General features: G+C 60.5%; 2 protein-coding genes across 2 annotated transcripts in view; one reads left to right on the plus strand and one right to left on the minus strand.

Moving 5' to 3' along the window:
• GABBR1 (gamma-aminobutyric acid type B receptor subunit 1) overlaps positions 1-11,964 on the plus strand; it is a 12,271-nt gene extending 307 nt beyond the window's left edge. The window contains exons 2-18 of the mRNA XM_059833102.1: positions 195-329; positions 3,806-3,976; positions 4,301-4,402; positions 4,750-4,815; positions 5,939-6,130; positions 6,221-6,463; positions 6,716-6,779; positions 8,209-8,286; positions 8,394-8,544; positions 8,928-9,060; positions 9,373-9,489; positions 9,574-9,681; positions 10,374-10,467; positions 10,710-10,837; positions 10,936-11,064; positions 11,316-11,459; positions 11,697-11,964. Of these exons, the coding sequence (XP_059689085.1) occupies positions 195-329; positions 3,806-3,976; positions 4,301-4,402; positions 4,750-4,815; positions 5,939-6,130; positions 6,221-6,463; positions 6,716-6,779; positions 8,209-8,286; positions 8,394-8,544; positions 8,928-9,060; positions 9,373-9,489; positions 9,574-9,681; positions 10,374-10,467; positions 10,710-10,837; positions 10,936-11,064; positions 11,316-11,459; positions 11,697-11,948 (2,307 nt within the window). The 3' untranslated portion in view covers positions 11,949-11,964. The remainder of the gene's footprint in view (positions 1-194; positions 330-3,805; positions 3,977-4,300; positions 4,403-4,749; positions 4,816-5,938; positions 6,131-6,220; positions 6,464-6,715; positions 6,780-8,208; positions 8,287-8,393; positions 8,545-8,927; positions 9,061-9,372; positions 9,490-9,573; positions 9,682-10,373; positions 10,468-10,709; positions 10,838-10,935; positions 11,065-11,315; positions 11,460-11,696) is intronic.
• Positions 11,965-15,594: 3,630 nt separating this feature from the next.
• RPS5 (ribosomal protein S5) lies at positions 15,595-18,017 on the minus strand. Its single transcript, XM_059833103.1, is given in 8 exon segments — positions 15,595-15,718; positions 15,850-15,921; positions 15,923-15,949; positions 16,054-16,083; positions 16,086-16,184; positions 16,881-17,093; positions 17,178-17,285; positions 17,901-18,017. Coding segments are annotated over 8 exon segments (735 nt in total). The 3' UTR covers positions 15,595-15,649.
• Between the last annotated feature and the right edge of the window lie 382 nt (positions 18,018-18,399).

The following is an 18,399-nucleotide window of genomic DNA, read 5'->3' on the forward strand; positions in this document are numbered from 1 at the left end:
TCCCACACCCCCACACCCCTCCCCCGGACCGGACGCCTGGATCCCCCCGAGAGGGTCTTTGGGATGGAACTTGGGGGGGGAACTGGTGGGTTATACTGGGTGGACTGGAGGAGTAGGGGGGGTGTCCCAGCAGCGCCCCCTCCTTGTCCCCAACCCCCTATTTGTGTCCCCCCCCCCCAACCCCGACCCCGCAGTGTGACCCCGGTCAGGCCACCAAGTACCTCTACGAGCTCCTCTACAACGACCCCATCAAGATCATCCTCATGCCCGGTTGTAGCAGCGTCTCCACGCTGGTGGCCGAGGCCGCTCGGATGTGGAACCTCATCGTGGTGAGGATCCGCCTCCTCCTCCCCAGGGGGGTCCCCAGGGACACGGGGGTCCTGGGCGGGGTGCGGGGACAGGAGCTGGGGGACACCCCCTCGCCCCCCGCCGCCTTCACCGCTGCCTCCTGCCCCGACCGCGCCGGGGCACGTTGGGTTGGGTGGAGCTCAAGGTGGGGAGGGAGGTGGCACGGCTCTTCTTGGAGAGCTGTTGCCTGTTGGGGTGTGTCTCGGTGTCCGTGGGGTGGGTTTGGGGTGTGGGGGGGTGTTGTTGTGGGGCGGGGAGCGCCTGGAAGCAGAGGGGTGTGCGGTGAAATGGTGGAGCGGGGGGGGGACGGGGAGCGCGTGGCATTGCTGCGGGCACGGCTGTAGCTACGGTTGTTGCTGGGGGTGCGGTTGTTGCTGCTGGCACGGTTGTGTCCTGCCACGGCTGTGGGTAAATATGGCTGTCACCGCGTGGGCAGCTGTTGCTACGTGTCCGGCTGTTGCCTTCAAGTTGTTGCTACGTGTGCAGTTGTTGCTACGTGTCCGGCTGTTTCTGCGTGTGTGACTTGCTTTCAGGTCGTTGCTACATGTACGACTGTTGCTTTCACGCTGTTGCTACGTGTACAACTGTTGGTACATGTGTGGCTGTTGCTTTCAGGCTGTTGCTACATGTGTGGTTGTTGCTGCCCGTGCGGCTGTTGCCACGTGTGCGGCTGTTGCCACCTGTGTGACTGTTGCCACATGTCTGGTTGTTGCTTCACGCGCAACTGTTGGTTTCAGGTTGTTGCTACGTGTGCGGCTGTTGCTACACGTATGATTGTGGCTTTCAGGTTGTTGCTACGTGTGCGGCTGTTGCTTTCACGCTGTTGCTACATGTACGACTGTCGGTAAATGTGTGGCTGTTGCTTTCACGCTGTTGCTACGTGTGTGGCTGTTGCTGCCCGTGCGGCTGTTGCCACATGTGCGACTGTTGCCACATGTCTGGTTGTTGCTTCACGCGCAACTGTTGCTTTCAGGTTGTTGCTACGTGTGCGGCTGTTGCTACTGTACGGCTGTTGCTACATGTACGACTGTTGCTTTCACGCTGTTGCTACGTGTACGACTGTTGGTACATGTGTGGCTGTTGCTTTCAGGCTGTTGCTACATGTGTGGTTGTTGCTGCCTGTGCGACTGTTGCCACGTGTCTGGTTGTTGCTTCATGCGCAACTGTTGGTTTCAGGTTGTTGCTACGTGTGCAGCTGTTGCCACACGTATGATTGTGGCTTTCGGGTTGTTGCTACGTGTGCGGCTGTTGCTCTCAGGTTGTTGCTACATGTGTGGTTGTTACTTTCAGGTTGTTGCTACGTGTATGACTGTTGCTTTCACGCTGTTGCTACATGTACGACTGTCGGTACATGTGTGGCTGTTGCTTTCAGGCTGTTGCTACATGTGTGGTTGTTGCTGCCCGTGCGGCTGTTGCCACGTGTGCGGCTGTTGCCACCTGTGTGACTGTTGCCACGTGTCTGGTTGTTGCTTCACGCGCTACTGTTGCTTTCAGGTTGTTGCTACGTGTGCGGCTGTTGCTACTGTACGGCTGTTGCTACGTGTACGACTGTTGCTTTCACGCTGTTGCTACGTGTACGACTGTTGGTACATGTGTGGCTGTTGCTTTCAGGCTGTTGCTGCCCGTGCGGCTGTTGCCACACGTGCGACTGTTGCCACATGTCTGGTTGTTGCTTCATGCGCAACTGTTGGTTTCAGGTTGTTGCTACGTGTGCGGCTGTTGCCACACGTATGATTGTGGCTTTCAGGTCATTGCTACATGTACAACTGTTGCTTTCACGCTGTTGCTACGTGTACGACTGTTGGTACATGTGTGGCTGTTGCTTTCAGGCTGTTGCTACATGTGTGGTTGTTACTTTCAGGTTGTTGCTACATGTGCGGCTGTTGCCACACGTATGATTGTGGCTTTCAGGTTGTTGCTACACGTGCGGCTGTTGCTCTCAGGTTGTTGCTACACGTGTGGTTGTTACTTTCAGGTTGTTGCTACGTGTGCGGCTGTTGCTACGTGTACGACTGTTGGTACATGTGTGGCTGTTGCTTTCAGGCTGTTGCTACATGTGTGGTTGTTGCTGCCCGTGCGGCTGTTGCCACATGTGCGGCTGTTGCCACGTGTGTGACTGTTGCCACGTGTCTGGTTGTTGCTTCACGCGCAACTGTTGCTTTCAGGTTGTTGCTACGTGTGCGGCTGTTGGTACATGTGTGGCTGTTACTTTCAGGTTGTTGCTACATGTGCGGCTGTTGCCACACGTATGATTGTGGCTTTCAGGTTGTTGCTACACGTGCGGCTGTTGCTCTCAGGTTGTTGCTACACGTGTGGTTGTTACTTTCAGGTTGTTGCTACGTGTGTGGCTGTTGCTACATGTACGACTGTTGCTTTCAGGCTGTTGCTACGTGTGCGACTGTTGGTACATGTGTGGCTGTTGCTTTCAGGTTCTTGCTACGTGTGTGGTTGTTGCTATGTTTGCAGTTGTTGCTACATCTGCGACTGTTGCTTTCAGGTTGTTGCTCCCTGTGTGGTTGTTGCTCCCTGTGTGGTTGTTGCTCCCTGTGTGATTGTTACTTCCAGGTTGTCTTTACGTGTGTGGTTGTCGCTACATGGGCGGCTGTTGCTTTCAGGTTGTTACTACCTCTGCGGCTGTTGCTACGTCTGCGGTTGTTGCTCTCAGGTCGCTGCTACGTCTGCGGCTGTTGCTACCTGCGCGGTTGTTGTGACGTGCGTGACTTGCTTTGAGGCTGTTGCTACGTGTGTGGTTGTTGCTGTCAGGTTCTTGCTCCCTGTGGGGTTGTTGCTGCGCGTGTGGCTGTTGCTTTCAGGTTGTTGCTACATGTGCAGCTCTTGCTACGTGCGCGGTTGTTGCTACCTGTGCTGTTTTTGCTCTGTGTGTGGCTGTTGCTCTCAGATTGTTGCTACACCTGCAGTCGCTGCTATCAGGCTGCTGCTACGCGTGCGGCTGTTGCTTTCAGGTTGTTGCCGCCTGTGCGGTTCCTGCTCCGCCTGCGGTTGTTGCTTTGAGATTGTTGGTACGTGCGCAGTTGTTGCTACTTCTGCGCTTGTTCCTACACGTGTGCTTGTTTCTACCGGTGCGACTGTTGCTTTCAGGCTGTTGCTCCCTGTGCGGTTGCTGCTCCGCGGGTGACCGTCGCTTTCAGGTTGTCGCTACCTCTGCGGCTGTTGCCACCTCTGTCGCTGTGCCTAGACAGTCGTTGACACCCATGCAGCTACCGCAGGGCATGCGAGCGTTTGACGCATTGTTCTTGCGGCGCGTCCGGCTGTAGCTTCGCGGCGTGGCTGTTGCCGGTGGCCCGCGGTTGTACCCGCACCCCCTGTCATTCCCCCCACCAGCACCCATAGAGCCGCCCGTGGTCGACGAGGGGGCTCCAGGCGGCCGTAGCGGTGTCAGCGGGGTGGGGAGGGGGCGACTGTTGGGTGCTGACACCCATACCCACACACCTTACAGCTCTCCTACGGCTCCAGCTCCCCCGCCCTCTCCAACCGCCAGCGCTTCCCCACCTTCTTCCGCACCCACCCCTCGGCCACCCTGCACAACCCCACCCGCGTCCAGCTCTTCAAGAAGTGGGGCTGGACCAAGATCGCCACCATCCAGCAGACCACGGAGGTCTTCACCTCGGTACGCGCGCCGCCGACCTCCTACGCTTCCCCCCGCCCCACCGCCTGCTGCTGCCTTCCCCCAAAACTCTGCCCCACAACACACACCCCTCCCCTCCCCAATCCTGGACCCGCTGACGGTCGGGTCTGAGCTCAATCCCCTCCCGCGGGGCGTAACGCTGACCCCCGGCACGGAACCCACATCCCCAACCCCTGCTTGGTGCCCCCCAACCCCGCCATCCTCCCCGGACTCACTCTGCACTCTCTTTCCCCTCCGCCCCCCACCCCGTTCCTGCCTGCCCCCCACCCCGCCTGCTCCCCACCCCTCCCGCCCACCCGCCACCAGACCCTCGATGACCTGGACCAGCGGGTGAAGGAAGCCGGTTTGGAGATCACCTTCCGCCAGAGCTTCTTCTCCGACCCCGCCGCCCCCGTGCGCAACCTCAAGGTGAGTCCACCTCGCCCCTGCCCAGGTCCTCGTCCCCACCAAGTCCTCCCCCCCTCCCCACCCCCTGGCACCCACAACCATCGGGGTGCAGGTGGAGCCACGTCCTGCACCCCAAAGGGAGCAGAGACACCCCAAGACGCCCAAGCATCCAGGTCAACGATGCATCTCCTCCAGCCAGGAGATGAGGAGCAACACCCATCACCTGGCTGTGCAATGGTTCTGGTCCTCCTCAGCACCCCTATGCACCCCTCCTCAGCAAATTTATGCAAATGAGGCTGGGTGGGGTTGACCCTCTAGGAGCGAAGGGGAGCAGAAGTCCCACCCCAGGGTGACTTGTCTCCCTGCAGCGCCAGGACGCCCGTATCATTGTGGGGCTCTTCTACGAGACGGAGGCGCGTAAGGTCTTCTGCGAGGTGAGGGGTGGAAAAGGGGGGACGTGGGATGGGTGGGCACCCCGGGGGGCATGTGGGATGATGGGACCATGGGTGGCGTCCAGTGGAGAAGGCTAGGTGGACATCAGGTGGACGTGGGGCAGTTGGGAAGGTGGAGAAGATGGATGGTGGGATGGAACAAAGGGCGGTGGGATGCGTGGGTCAGTGGGCAGAAAGACGTTAGGATGGGTGGGTGGAAGTGTGGGTGGATGTGAGTGTGGTAGAACTGGTGGATGGATGGAGACCACGTGGGGATGGATGGATGGATGGATGGATGGATGGATGGATGGAGACCACATGGGGATGGATGGACGGATGGATGGAGACCACGTGGGGACGGATGGATGGATGGATGGATGGAGACCACATGGGGAGGGATGGATGGATGGATGGATGGATGGATGGATGGATGGATGGAGACCACATGGGGATGGATGGAGACCACGTGGGGAGGGAGGGAGGGAGGGAGGGAGGGAGGGATGGATGGATGGATGGATGGATGGATGGATGGATGGATGGAGATCACATGGGGATGGATGGATGGATGGATGGAGACCACGTGGGGAGGGAGGGAGGGAGGGAGGGAGGGATGGATGGATGGATGGAGATCACATGGGGATGGATGGATGGATGGATGGATGGATGGATGGAGACCACATGGGGATGGATGGATGGATGGATGGATGGATGGAGACCACATGGGGATGGATGGACGGATGGATGGATGGATGGAGACCACGTGGGGATGGGTGGATGGATGGATGGATGGATGGAGACCACGTGGGGATGGGTGGATGGATGGATGGATGGATGGATGGAGACCATGTGGGGATGGATGGATGGATGGATGGATGGATGGATGGAGACCACATGGGGATGGATGGATGGATGGATGGATGGACGGGCAGGTGGGGTGGTGGGAATGTTGAGCAGAAACACAGAGTGAAGAGTGGATGGACAGAGGTCTGGCTGGATGGACAGGGCGGGAAGAAGGGTGCTAGATGGGTGAAGGGTGACTGGATGGGATGGGGCGAAGAGTGATGGACGGAGGGATGGTGGGAAGGATGAGGTGAAGGGTAAGGCCACTGCTTCTTGGCCCACACAGGTTTACAAGGAGAAGCTGTATGGGAAGAAGTATGTCTGGTTCCTCATCGGTTGGTACGCCGACAACTGGTTCCGCATCAAGGATCCGGCCATCAACTGCACCGAGGCAGAGATGGCCGAGGCCGTGGAAGGACACGTCACCACCGAGATCGTCATGCTCAACCCTGAGAACACCCGCAGCATCTCCAACATGGTACGGGGAGGATGGGGAGACACGTGGCACCCTCAGGGGGTCCAATCCATCCCACCCACCACATCACCACCGTCTTGTTCCCTATCCCAGACATCCCAGGAGTTCATTGAGAAGCTGCAGAAGAGGCTGGGCAAGAATCCCGAGGAGACAGGCGGCTTCCAGGAGGCTCCACTGGCCTACGATGCCATCTGGGCGCTGGCCCTGGCCCTCAACAAGACCTCGGCGGAGCTGGTGAAGAAGGGATTGCGCCTAGAGGACTTCAACTATAACAACAAGAACATCACCGATGAGATCTACCGGGCCCTCAACTCCTCCGCCTTCGAGGGCGTCTCGGTGCGTTGCCCACACCTGAGCCCCTGCCAATCCCCGGCTCCAGCGTGTCCCCCTTCTCCCCATCAAGGTCTCCCATGTCCCCAACTCTCCCACCTTCAAGGTGGTGGTGGAGGCGCCTTGAAGGCATCCGTCAAGGGTGTCCTCATGAGCCATCCCAAAACTCCCAGAGAAAACGTTCTCCCAAGACCCCTCTGGGGACGTGGTCCTGCCACCTGATGAGTCCCTGACACCCATCTCCATCCCACCCCACAGGGACACGTTGTCTTCGACGCCAGCGGCTCCCGCATGGCCTGGACGCTCATCGAGCAGCTGCAAGGTGAGTGAGCAAGGGCAGCAGCCATATCAGGGTGACGCTGTCACCGTGTTGCACGTGGTGACCACCACCGAGCACCCCGCAACACCCCTTCACGCACAACAGCCACAGCTCGGCGTTGTGGCCACGTCGTCTGCACAACAGCAGCACACAACCACGCCGCAACAAGTCCCACCACTGCGCAACCTCTCAAGGGGTGGCAACACACGGGGGACAACCCCCCTTCTCCATATCCTTTTGGCCACGTGTCCAACAGGACATGCGTCCTCACCGACGCACAACTGCTCTTGCCTGTGACGGAGCGAGGTGCGGAGGTGGAGGAGGTTTGGAGGACAAGCAAGGAGCTTGGGACAAGAAAGTCATCAAGAGTAGTCAGCGTGGATTCACCAAAGAGAAGCCACGCTTGACCAACTTGACCACCTTCTACTGGCTTGGGAGATGAGGGGAGAGTAGTAGACGTTGTCTACGTTGGCTTCAGGAAGGCTTTCAACACTGTTGTCTCCCAGAAGATCCTCATAGAGAAGATGGTGAAGTCTGGGCTGGATGAGCAGACAGTGGGGTGGACTTAAAACTGGCTGAACATCCGGGTCCAGGGGGTGGGGATCAGTCGCAGAAGGTCCAGTTGGAGGTCAGTCACCAGTGGTGCACCCCGGGGGTCAATACTGGGTCCAGTCCTGTTCAACTTCTTCATCAATGGTCTGGATGATGGGGCAGAGAGTACCCTCGGCCAGTTTGCTGATGACACCAACCTGGGAGGAGCAGCTGAGACCCCAGAGGGTCAAAGAAGCATCTAGAAGAACCTCAAGAGGTTGGAGAAATGGGCTGAGAGGAACCTCATGAGGTTCAACAAGGGGAAGTGCTCCAGGAACAACCAGCTGGGTGTCAACCAGCTTTGCAGAGGAGGTCCTGGGGGTCCTGGTGGACACCAAGTTGACCATGAGTGATGGGGCAAAGGTGGCCAACGGTGTCCTGGGCTGCACCAGGAGGAGCACTGGAGCAGGTCGAGGTGGTGATCCTTCCCCTCAGCTCAGCGCTGGTGAGATGGGGCGAGTACTGGGCTTCCCCAGTACAAAAGGGCTACTGGAGAGCATCCAGTGAAGGGCCATGAAGATGATGAAGGGACTGGAGCACAGGAGGCTCCAGCTGAACATCAGGAACCACTTTTTCGTGGTGCAGGTGACCCAGCACTGGCAGAACGTGTCCAGAGAGGTGGTGGGGTCTCCATCCTTGGAGACATCCAAACGCCGCGTGGACGTGGTCATGGACAACGGGCTCTGGGTGGTCTTGCTTGAGCAGGGGGTTGGACCAGATGATCCCCAGAGGTCCCTTCCAACCCCCAACCAGTCTGTGAACCTGTGGGGGTGCGCACAAACGCTGGAGGGGTGTCGCTCCGCCTTCCCTCCCACCTGACCCATCTCTCTTGCTCTTGCAGGAGGTGTCTACAAGAAGATCGGCTACTACGACAGCACCAAGGACAACCTGTCCTGGTACAACAACGACAAGTGGATTGGTGAGCAGCGCCGCACGTGGGGTGTGAGCAGGGGGGGGTCCCTGCCGTGGGGAAGGGTTGGGAAGACCCCCCTCACGTGCCCTCTAATTGTGCCATGGGCTCTGCAGGAGGTGCCCCTCCAGCCGACTACACCAAGGTCATCACCACCTTCCGATTCCTGTCCCAGAAGCTCTTCATCTCCGTCTCGGTGCTGGCCTCGTTGGGCATCCTCCTGGCCATCATCTGCCTGGCCTTCAACATCTACAATGGGCATGTCCGGTCAGTGATCCACCCCGTTTTTCACGGTGTTTGGGGAAATATCACCTTTCCTTTTCCATAGCTGCTAAATTAAAAAAAAAAAAAAGCTCAGTAGCGGGTCATTAGCAACACCCAGAGGGGAAAAAAGGGATTACGTGCTCCCACGTCCTCCTACAGAAGATGACAGCAACAAAAGGTTGTTAGGAGATACCCCAGTTGCCCGTCTCACCGCGTAGGAGATTCGGGTGATATCAAGGGGCTGGTTGTAGCACCTGGTTTCCTGTTATCTCACCTCACTGCCCCCATTTCTTGCATCCCCTTGGGTCAGCTGAACATCGAGCACGACCGATAGCTGAGCACGGTGGCCGGCTGACACCCCCGTCTTCTCAACAACCCTCCCCCAGGTACATCCAGAACTCGCAGCCGTACCTGAACAACATGACGGCTGTGGGCTGCACGCTGGCGCTCGCTGCCGTCTTCCCCCTGGGACTTGACGGGTACCACATCGGGCCGGGGCTTTTCCCTTTCGTCTGTCAGGTATGGGGCTGGTGGGGTGTTGGGGGGTACAGGCAGAGTGGGGACAACCAGGGGGTGGGGACAACTGGAGGAGGAATGGTTGGAGGTACAGTCAGGGGATGGGGACAGCCGGAGGAGGAACAGTTGGGGATACAGCCAGGGGACAGGGACAGCCGGAGAAGGAACAGTCAGGAGTAGAGCTGTGGACTTCCAAATGAGTAGGTCAAGGGAGGTCCATGGGAGGGGGGTACACCCCACGGGGGTGCAGCGGAGGAGGGTACAGCTGGATGGGGAGGTACAACCGCCCCTTCCCGACCCACGTGCCCTTCCCAGGCCCGGCTGTGGCTCCTTGGGCTGGGGTTCAGCCTGGCGTACGGCAGCATGTTCACCAAGATCTGGTGGGTCCACACCGTCTTCACCAAGAAGGAGGAGAAGAAGGAGAAGAGGAAGGTGAGGGGTGACCCAGTGGGGTGCGGGGGAACTGGGGGGGGGCTCACAGGGGTCTCAGTGACACTGTGTTGTCCCCACAACCAGACCCTGGAACCTTGGAAGCTGTATGCCACCGTGGGGCTGCTTGTGGGGCTGGACGTGGTCACACTGATCATCTGGCAAATCGTGGACCCCCTGCACCGCACCATTGAGGTGGGGCAATGCTGGGGGGGTGCTGGCGATGTTGGGGGGATGCTCACGGTGTTGGGGTGCTGCTGAGGGGGTGCTCGTGACGTTGGGGGGATGCTCAAGGTGCTCTCAACATTGGAGAGATGCTCACAACATTGGGGTGCTGCTGGGGGGATGCCCATGGTGTTGGGGTGCTGCTGAAGGGATGCTCATGACGTTGGGGGGATGCTCAAGGTGTTGGCGTGCTGCTGAGGGAGTGGTCATGACATTGGGGGGATGCTCAAGGTGTTGGGGTACCTCTGGGGGGATGCTCACAGTGTTGGGGTGCTGACGAGGGGATGCTCAAGGTGTTGGGGTGCTGCTGAGGGGGTCCTCATGACGTTGGGGGGATTCTCAAGGTGTTGGGGTGCTGCTGAGGGAGTGCTCATGATGTTGGGGGAATCCTCAAGGTGTTGGGGTGCTGCTGAGGGGGTGCTCATGATCTTGGGGTGCCTCTGGGGCTATGCTCAAGATGTTGGGGTGCTGCTGGGGTGGATGCTCATGGCGTTAGGGCACTGCCGAGGGGGTGCTCTCGACATCAGGGGGATGCTCACAGCATCTGAGCGCTGTTGGGGGGGGATGCTCATGGCATCGGGGTGCTGCGGGGGGGGGGGCACCCAGGAAAGACTGCCCCCGCCCCCCCGCTCACCCCCCATCTCCCACCCCGTCACCCTCAGGAGTTCACCAAGGAGGAGCCCAAGACGGACATGGACGTCTCCATCCTGCCCCAGCTGGAGCATTGCAGCTCCACCAAGATGAACACGTGGCTCGGTGGGCGTGGGGGGGCTTGGGGGGGGGGGCAGGACTGGGGGGGAACAGGCAAGGTTGGGGGGCACAAGCAGGGTTGGGGGCATGGATGTGTTGTAGAGAGCCAAGGGGAGACCCAGGCACCCATGGGTGGGGGGGGGGTCCCTGTTTGACCACCCATGGTCCCCCCCTACCCCAGGCCAGGTGTGTGTGGGGGTCCCTGTTTGACCACCCGTGGTTTTCCCCCACCTCGTCCCGCTCCCCAGGGATATTTTACGGCTTCAAGGGGTTGTTGCTGCTGTTGGGAATCTTCCTGGCGTACGAGACCAAGAGTGTGTCCACGGAGAAGATCAACGACCACCGAGCGGTGGGCATGGCCATCTACAACGTGGCGGTAAGGCAGGGCGGCTGTTCTTCCCCGCCCCCGCGCCCCCCAATCTTCACCCACATCCCATACGGTGACCCCCAAAAACATCCCCTTCCTCCCCGCAGGTCCTCTGCCTCATCACGGCGCCCGTCACCATGATTCTCAGCAGCCAACAAGACGCGGCCTTCGCCTTCGCTTCGTTGGCCGTCGTCTTCTCCTCCTACATCACCTTGGTCGTCCTCTTCGTCCCCAAGGTGCCGGTGGGGAAGGGGATGGGTGGGGGGGTCCGGGTGTTTTCTGGGTGGGGAGGGAACAGTTGTCCTACGTCCTCCCTCGTAGGATCAAGGTGTTGCCTCTGCGGACGCGGAGGTTTCTTCTCCGATAGGGTCATGGAGTTGGCGATGACAGTTGGCAGGGAACACAGGGGACAACGGGGTTGGGGGGGTTTTTTTTTTTGGGGGGGGGGGATGACGATGACAGCGTTGACAACCGGGAACCGTTACAGATGCGACGCCTCATCACCCGAGGCGAGTGGCAGTCGGAGCAGCAGGACACCATGAAGACGGGCTCGTCCACCAACAACAACGAGGAGGAGAAATCCCGACTGTTGGAGAAGGAGAACCGGGAGCTGGAGAAAATCATCGCTGAGGTGGGTGGGACCCCAAAAACATGGTTTTGGGGGTGTGGAAACCCCCACAGAAGTGGGGGTGTAGCTTCAGGGTTGTAGCTTCAAGGTGTTGCTACCTGTGCCAAGACGGGTGGATCACCTCCGAGGTGCCAACACCTCAACTGGGGCGGGGGCGATGCGTGTGGGGTGTCCCAACGCCGATAAGGGGTATTGGGGTGGTATCTGACAATCACCCCCCCCAAATTTGTCACCCGGCAGAAGGAGGAACGCGTATCGGAGCTCCGCCAGCAGCTCCAGGACCGCCAACAGCTCCGCTCCCGCCGACGGTCGTCCAACCCTTCCCGTGAGGCTGACAACCATTTTTCCCCGGGGTTGAGCGCCGCTCCGGCCCCCCCGGCCCCCTTCTACCAGCCCAACCTCCCCCTGGTCCGCTGCCTGGTCTCGGAACAAGCCGACAAGCTCGGACGGGGCAACTGCGACGGTAGCCGCGTCCACCTCCTCTATAAGTGACCCCGTGAGGGGCGGAGCTAAGTGGGGTGGGGTCAGTGGGTGGGGTCGGTGGGTGGGGCTAGGCAGGGAGGGCAGAGCCTCTTTGCCTTATTACTGATATTTTTTTGTTTTTAACTGCATCTCTTCGTCTTCACCTGGGGGAACCCATTTTTCTGGCAGGGTCACCCCTCCCGGTGTCACCCACCCTCCGACTGTTGTCAAGCGGAAAATTATGGGGTGGGGCAGGGGAGATGGGTGGTTCTTAAGCAAAGGGGGGGCAGAGTGAGGGAGTGTTAACATGGAAAGCCCCCCACCAACTCCCCTACAGTCATTCCACGTCCCCTACAGCCATTCCCTACAGCCGTCCCATCTCCTTCTCCAGCCGTAGCACACAGTCGGACAGTCCCGCTGACTTCTCCTCCTCCAACCCGTCCCTGCTACACCCACACGACGTTCCCCTCCATCGCCCCCACGCACAATCGGAGCTCGGCTCCCGGTGTAGGAAACAACCGCCCCGTTAACCCCCTGTAACAGTGTTATTGTAGCCCGGTGTCGATACAGGCGGCGCGGGGACGCAGGATCAGGCCCGGGGACGCAGGCGGTTGTATCGCAAGCGGTAATTCCTGTAGTTTCATGTCAGGCTGTAGTGTACAACGGAGTCTAGTTAAGTCTAGTCAGACTGTAGCGCACAACTTGTACGTACAATCAAATCGTATTGCACATCAGGATCGGTTACTGTAATGCACGGTCCGGCTGTAGCCGACAGCTGGTTTGGAATCAGTTGTTGCTCCAACCGGATCCGGTTTTTATGCTGTATCGTCCGACTGTAGCTCACAACCGGCTGCGGCGAGGTGTGAGCGCAGGCGGAGAGTCTGTGGCTGGGGCTGTACGTTCGAGCGCAGCGTTGGGTCGGGTCCTGCACGCGCAGACTGTTGTATCCGGGGTCTGGTTTCTCGTATGTACAGTCGCACTTTAGTGGACAACCGGACCCTGCTTCTTCTCACGTGTCTGTTGTGGTGTTTAAGCGCGAAAAGGGAACTACACCGTAACGCAACCGCCGGGGTTGGTATGGCCGGAGAGCTGTAGGCTGGTGGTTGGGCTCAGTTTTGGGGTGAGCAGGGTGACAGCGAGCTCAAGGAAAGGAGCCGACTGATCCCAGATACAGGCTGATCCTAGATCTGATTGTTCCTGGCTCTGGCTGTTCCTGGATCCACCCTAATCCCAGATCCAGCTGTTCCTGGGTCCAGCCTGATCCTGGATCCACCCTAATCCCAGATCTAGCTGTTCCTGGGTCCAGCCTCACCCTGCATCCAATCTGTTCAGCACCAGGTACAACCACCCCGGCTGCTTCAAGGTGACGGTGTTCACAGCCACACAACAACGCGCCTGTCTTCCCTTTGATGTCACCCCCCAAAAAATCCGGGTGGGGGTCCCTGCCCTCCCACTCCCCTTTGCCTGCAGTACCGGGTCCAACCCCCCCACACCCCCAAAAGACACACCAGCGCCAAACACCGTCCCTACCCCGTGCCACCGCCCCTACACCGTGCCACCGGTACCTGGGACGGCACTGATAGGGGCTGGGGAAGGTGCCAGGCACGGTGGGAGGGTGAAACAGGGAGGGGAACAACCAGCTGGAAGAGTTGGGGGGGAGCAAATTAAACACCCTGTCACCCCTCATCACCCCCGAACCCCAATATACCAGGGACACAGGCATCTTGGTGGCGGGGATCCCAGTTTCTCTCCTTCTGCTGAACCAAAATTGGTGATTTACAGCCCAAAAATCCACCTCGGGACCACAGGGGACCCAGGCGTCCTGAGTCGGGGAGGGGCAAGGGAGGGGGGGGCGAGGGTTTGCCCTTGGGATCGGGGTTGGAAGAGAAACAGCGAGACACAGTCGGCATCCAGGAAAACAACCTGACTTAATACGGGGACAGGGTCCTGTGCCGCCCCCCAAAATTCCTGACCCCAAGGTGGGCGCTCCCCCCCACCCAGAGCCATGGGTGGGTGAGGGCACGAGCTCAGAGTCCCCATGGGAGCAGGGATTTGTCCCCATTGGGGGGGTCCGTGGGCCACCAAGACACCACGGGGGTCCACACTGTGAGGAAAGGGGCTCTACCATGGGATGGGGGGGCCCCCCCTTAATATGGGGGCCAGCCCGGCTCTCCCCAGGTGCTGTTCATCACCGGCCCCCCCTCACCACACGCCATGGGCTGGAGGAAGAAGAGGAAGACTCCGCAGAGCACCAAGCCCCCGACCACCATCAAGACCACCATCAAGATGATCGCTCGGTACAGAGACCACCGGCTGGAGATCCCGGGCCAAACCCGGTTGGGGGGAGCGGGGGGCTCGGGTCGCCCCAATTCCAGGCTGAGGGTCACGGTGGGGACCTGCTCGGGGGGTTTGGGGCGCCCGGGGGGGACGTAGAGCAGCCCCTTAGGACGGCTGAAGCGGACGGAGGCGGTGGGGCCGGAGGGCAGGAGAGCCAGGAGATCGGCGCGGGTGGGCAAAGCCGGGGGTCCGCGGCGGCGGGGTAACGCCGTGGGGCGACGGCAAATGGGGCAGAGCAAGGTGGGGGAGGCGGGGGCCGCCACGGTGACCCTGGCCAGGCATTCGAGGCAGAAGGTGTGACCGCACCCCAACGCTTTGGGCACCTTGAAGAGACGATCGTAGGGGGAGAAACAGATGACACAATCCAGGGGGGGGACCTCCTCGGTGTCCCCAGCCATGGCGGTGGCCCCGGCGGTGGCCCCGGCGATGTCAGCGATGTCCCTGGTAGGCAAAAGAGCGAGACGGTGTTTACTCGGCAGCGATAAGTCCAGCCCGCGGCGTGCGGTTGGAGACACCAAATTTTTGGGGTACCCAACCCAAATCACCCCCAAATCCAGCTGTCCCCCCCCACCCTGGCGTGCCAAGGACACCCCTTGGAGAACCCAACCGTCCCCCCAAATATTTGGGGGGGGTCCAACCTTCAAGGTGGAAGTGCCAGCACTCACGCCCGCTCCCAGCTCAGCCAGCGACCCCCACCCTGCTGCCCCCCCCCCAAATTTTGGGGAGTCTCAAGCTCAATTCCCTGCTCTCCTCACCTGCACCCCAAGCGCGGCAGCAGGAGCTCACCAAGGTGCCGCTCGGTTCCGGGCGCAGCCGGCAGTGCCGGGCTCAAGGAAGACGTCCTCCACCGTCACACCCACCGCGATGCCCTGCCCTGACTGCGTCAGCCGGGGCGGGAGGGGGGGACCGTCCCCTGCCACCCCCCCGTCTCGGGAGCACCCCGAAACCCCACGCCAGGCTTGGCGGGGGTCCTGGGCCACCGAGGAGCCGGTTGCCAGCACAGATCCCGCTCCCCACCACGCCGTGGGGAGGTGCCGGAGCCATCCCGGTCCTATTTACCCCAATCCTTTCTTCCGCTCCTCCCCGGGTGCCGCTTTGCAACCCCCCCACAGAGGAAAAATTGGGTGCTGGGGGGGGCACGACAGCAGGGGAGCACCCCAACTTTTCCCAGGGGGGAGGAATAAGGCAGGTTTGGCCGGGGAATGCAGCAGGAAGACAAGGAGGACACACGGAGCCGCACCCCTGCCCGGGGCTCCGCTCCCCACATCGGGGAACCCCCCTGAACCCCAACAACATGTGTGCATCCGCCCCCAGCCCCACAGCACAAGCAGGACCAAGGTGGGGGACACAGAGCAAGTGAATTTTATTGTAGGGAGGGTGACAAGAGTGGCTTTTTAACGGTTGGACTTGGCCACGCGCTCCAGCTCGTCCTTCTTCTTGATGGCGTAGGAATTGGAAGAGCCCTGGGAGAGGGGGGAACAGGGGTGGGGGGAGATGAGTTATCGGTTTTGGGGTGACACAGAGGGATCCATTCCGTCCCCAACTCTGCGAGAGAAGGTGACAACAGCGACGGCTGCGTTTCCCCCCTCCTCACCTTAGCGGCGTTGATGAGTTCATCGGCCAAACACTCGGCGATGGTTTTGATGTTACGGAAAGCGGCTTCCCGGGGCTCCGGTGCACAACAGCCAAATGGCCTGGAAATCCGGGGCGGGGGGGGACAGAAAAAAAGGACATTGGGGACACGGCGACGGGGCGGGCGGCAGCCCCCAGGGGTTTAGGGGGGAAGGAGGGGGGGTACCTGGTTGACGCGGCGCAGAGGGGAGACATCACCACGGCCTGCCTACGGACGGTGCCGGCGCGGCCGATGCGGGTCGAGTCCTCGCGGGGGCCGGAGTTGATGATGGCGTTCACCAGGACTTGCAGGGGGTTCTGCCGCAGGATGGGCAGGGAGAGAATCAGCACCCCCCCACCTCCCCAGCACCCAAAAAACACCTGCCCCAGGCACCCAAAAAAACAACATCCCCCCCAGCCAGCACCTAAAAAATACCCCCAGGACCAAAAACCACCCACCCCGAGCCCAAAAACCACTGCTAGAAGCAAAGGTCACCCTCAGCCCCCCAAACACACCCCCCTCCAGCCCCCCAAAAAGCTCTCAAGTGCCCTAACCCCCCCCAGCACCCTAAAATCCCCCCCCCCAGCACCCTAAAATCCCCCCCCCCAGCACCCTAATCCCACCCACTAGGACCCAACCCCCCCTCCAGCCCCCCCCAAAACCAACCCCCTCAACACCCCCCCCTTCTCCAGCCCCCCAAACACCCCCCCCAGGACCCAAACCCCCACCTCTCCAGCCCCTTAAACCCCCCCCCCCAGCACCCCAAAACACCTCCTAGGAACCCCAAACCCTCCCCAGGACCCCAAAGCCAACCCCCTCCAGCCCCCCCAAAACCAACCCACTCCACACACACCCCCCTCCAGCCCCCCCAAGACCCAAACCCCCACCTCTCCAGCTCCTTAAAACCCCACACACAGCACCCTAAAACACTTCCTAGGACCCAAAACCACCCCTCCCTCAGCACCCAAACCCAATCCCACCCCCCCCCCTCAGCACCCAAGCACCCTCCTCACCTCCCCGGTGAGCAGGTGGATGATCTCGAAGGCGTGCTTAACGATGCGCACGGTCATTAATTTCTTGCCGTTGTTGCGGCCGTGCATCATCATGGAGTTGGTGAGAGACGCTCGACGATGGGGACACTGGGCTTTCCGAAAACGCTTGGCCGCGTAGCGCCCGGCGCTATGGGGCAGGTACTTGGCGTATTTTTCCTTCACGGCGATGTAATCCTGGCGGGGTATGATGTCAGAGTCCTCCCCTGGATGGGAATTCCCCCCCCCTCATTGTCTCATTCCCCCCCCAAAAAAAAATACCTGGAGGGAGATGTCATTGATCTGCACATCGTCGGTGCTCCATTTGCCAAAGAGTTTGATGTCGGGGGTTTCGGTGACGGCGGGGGGCCGTCTCTCCAGTCGGTCATGCTGCGGAGAGAAGGGGGTGGGGGTCAGGAGAGTCGCTTGTGTCCCCCCCCTTTCCCCCTCGTGATCCCCCCCCAAACCCCATAATTGGGGGGGGGTCCGGATCAAACGCCTTCAATTAAAAAGAAAAACCATAGCGCCTATGGCTCCCAGCGATGTTAAAACGTCCTTCCCAGTATAAACTGGGAAGGCTCTGGGAGCACAGCGCAGTTGGGGGGGCAGGCAGGGGGACCCCCAGGACTTTTCACAGGGTACTGGGTACCCCCCCGTGGCACACCCAGACACCCTAAAACCTGTGTGGGGTGTTAGGGCGTAACGTGAGGAACGGGGTCGGTGCTGGGACAAAACACACGGTCCCAGTGTCACCAGTGAGCGCAAAAACCAGCTATGGGGGGGGGCAGAGGGAAACCCCCGAACCCCCAGACACCCCCACAGCCCAGGACCCCCCAAGCTCCCGCCAGATCTCCCCCAAAACAGCCCCCCCCTCAACTCTACCTGCCCCAGGAAGTCTGCAAGCTCCTTTAAAACACCCCCTCCAGCTCACCCCTACGGCAGGAGACCCCCCCAAAAAAGCATAACCATTTCCCCCCCCACAGAGAGAGCCCCCCCAAATCCTACCTCAGCCTCCCCCCCCCCCAGGCCTGAGCCTCCAACTCCCGCCTCAGGGTGTCCCCCCACACCTGAGCCCCTCAACTCCACCTCAGGGACCCCCCTCAGTCCTGAGCCCCCCCACATCCTGCCTCAGTGTGCCGCCACAGACCTGAGCCCCCCCAAGTCCTGCCTCAGAGACCCCCCCCTCAACAGGCCTGAGCCCCCCAACTCCCACCTCAGAGACCCCCCCTCAACAGGCCTGAAACAGGCCTGAGCCCCCCCAACTCCCACCTCAGAGACCCCCCCTCAACAGGCCTGAGCCCCCCAACTCCCACCACAGAGACCCCCCCTCAACAGGCCTGAGCCCCCCAACTCCCACCACAGAGACCCCCCCCCCAACAGGCCTGAGCCCCCCAACTCCCACCACAGAGACCCCCCCTCAACAGGCCTGAGCCCCCCAACTCCCACCACAGAGACCCCCCCTCAACAGGCCTGAGCCCCCCAACTCCCACCACAGAGACCCCCC

This window comes from Gavia stellata, chromosome 39 (assembly GCF_030936135.1).
Source record: "Gavia stellata isolate bGavSte3 chromosome 39, bGavSte3.hap2, whole genome shotgun sequence".
In the NCBI taxonomy this organism is placed as follows: domain Eukaryota; kingdom Metazoa; phylum Chordata; class Aves; order Gaviiformes; family Gaviidae; genus Gavia; species Gavia stellata.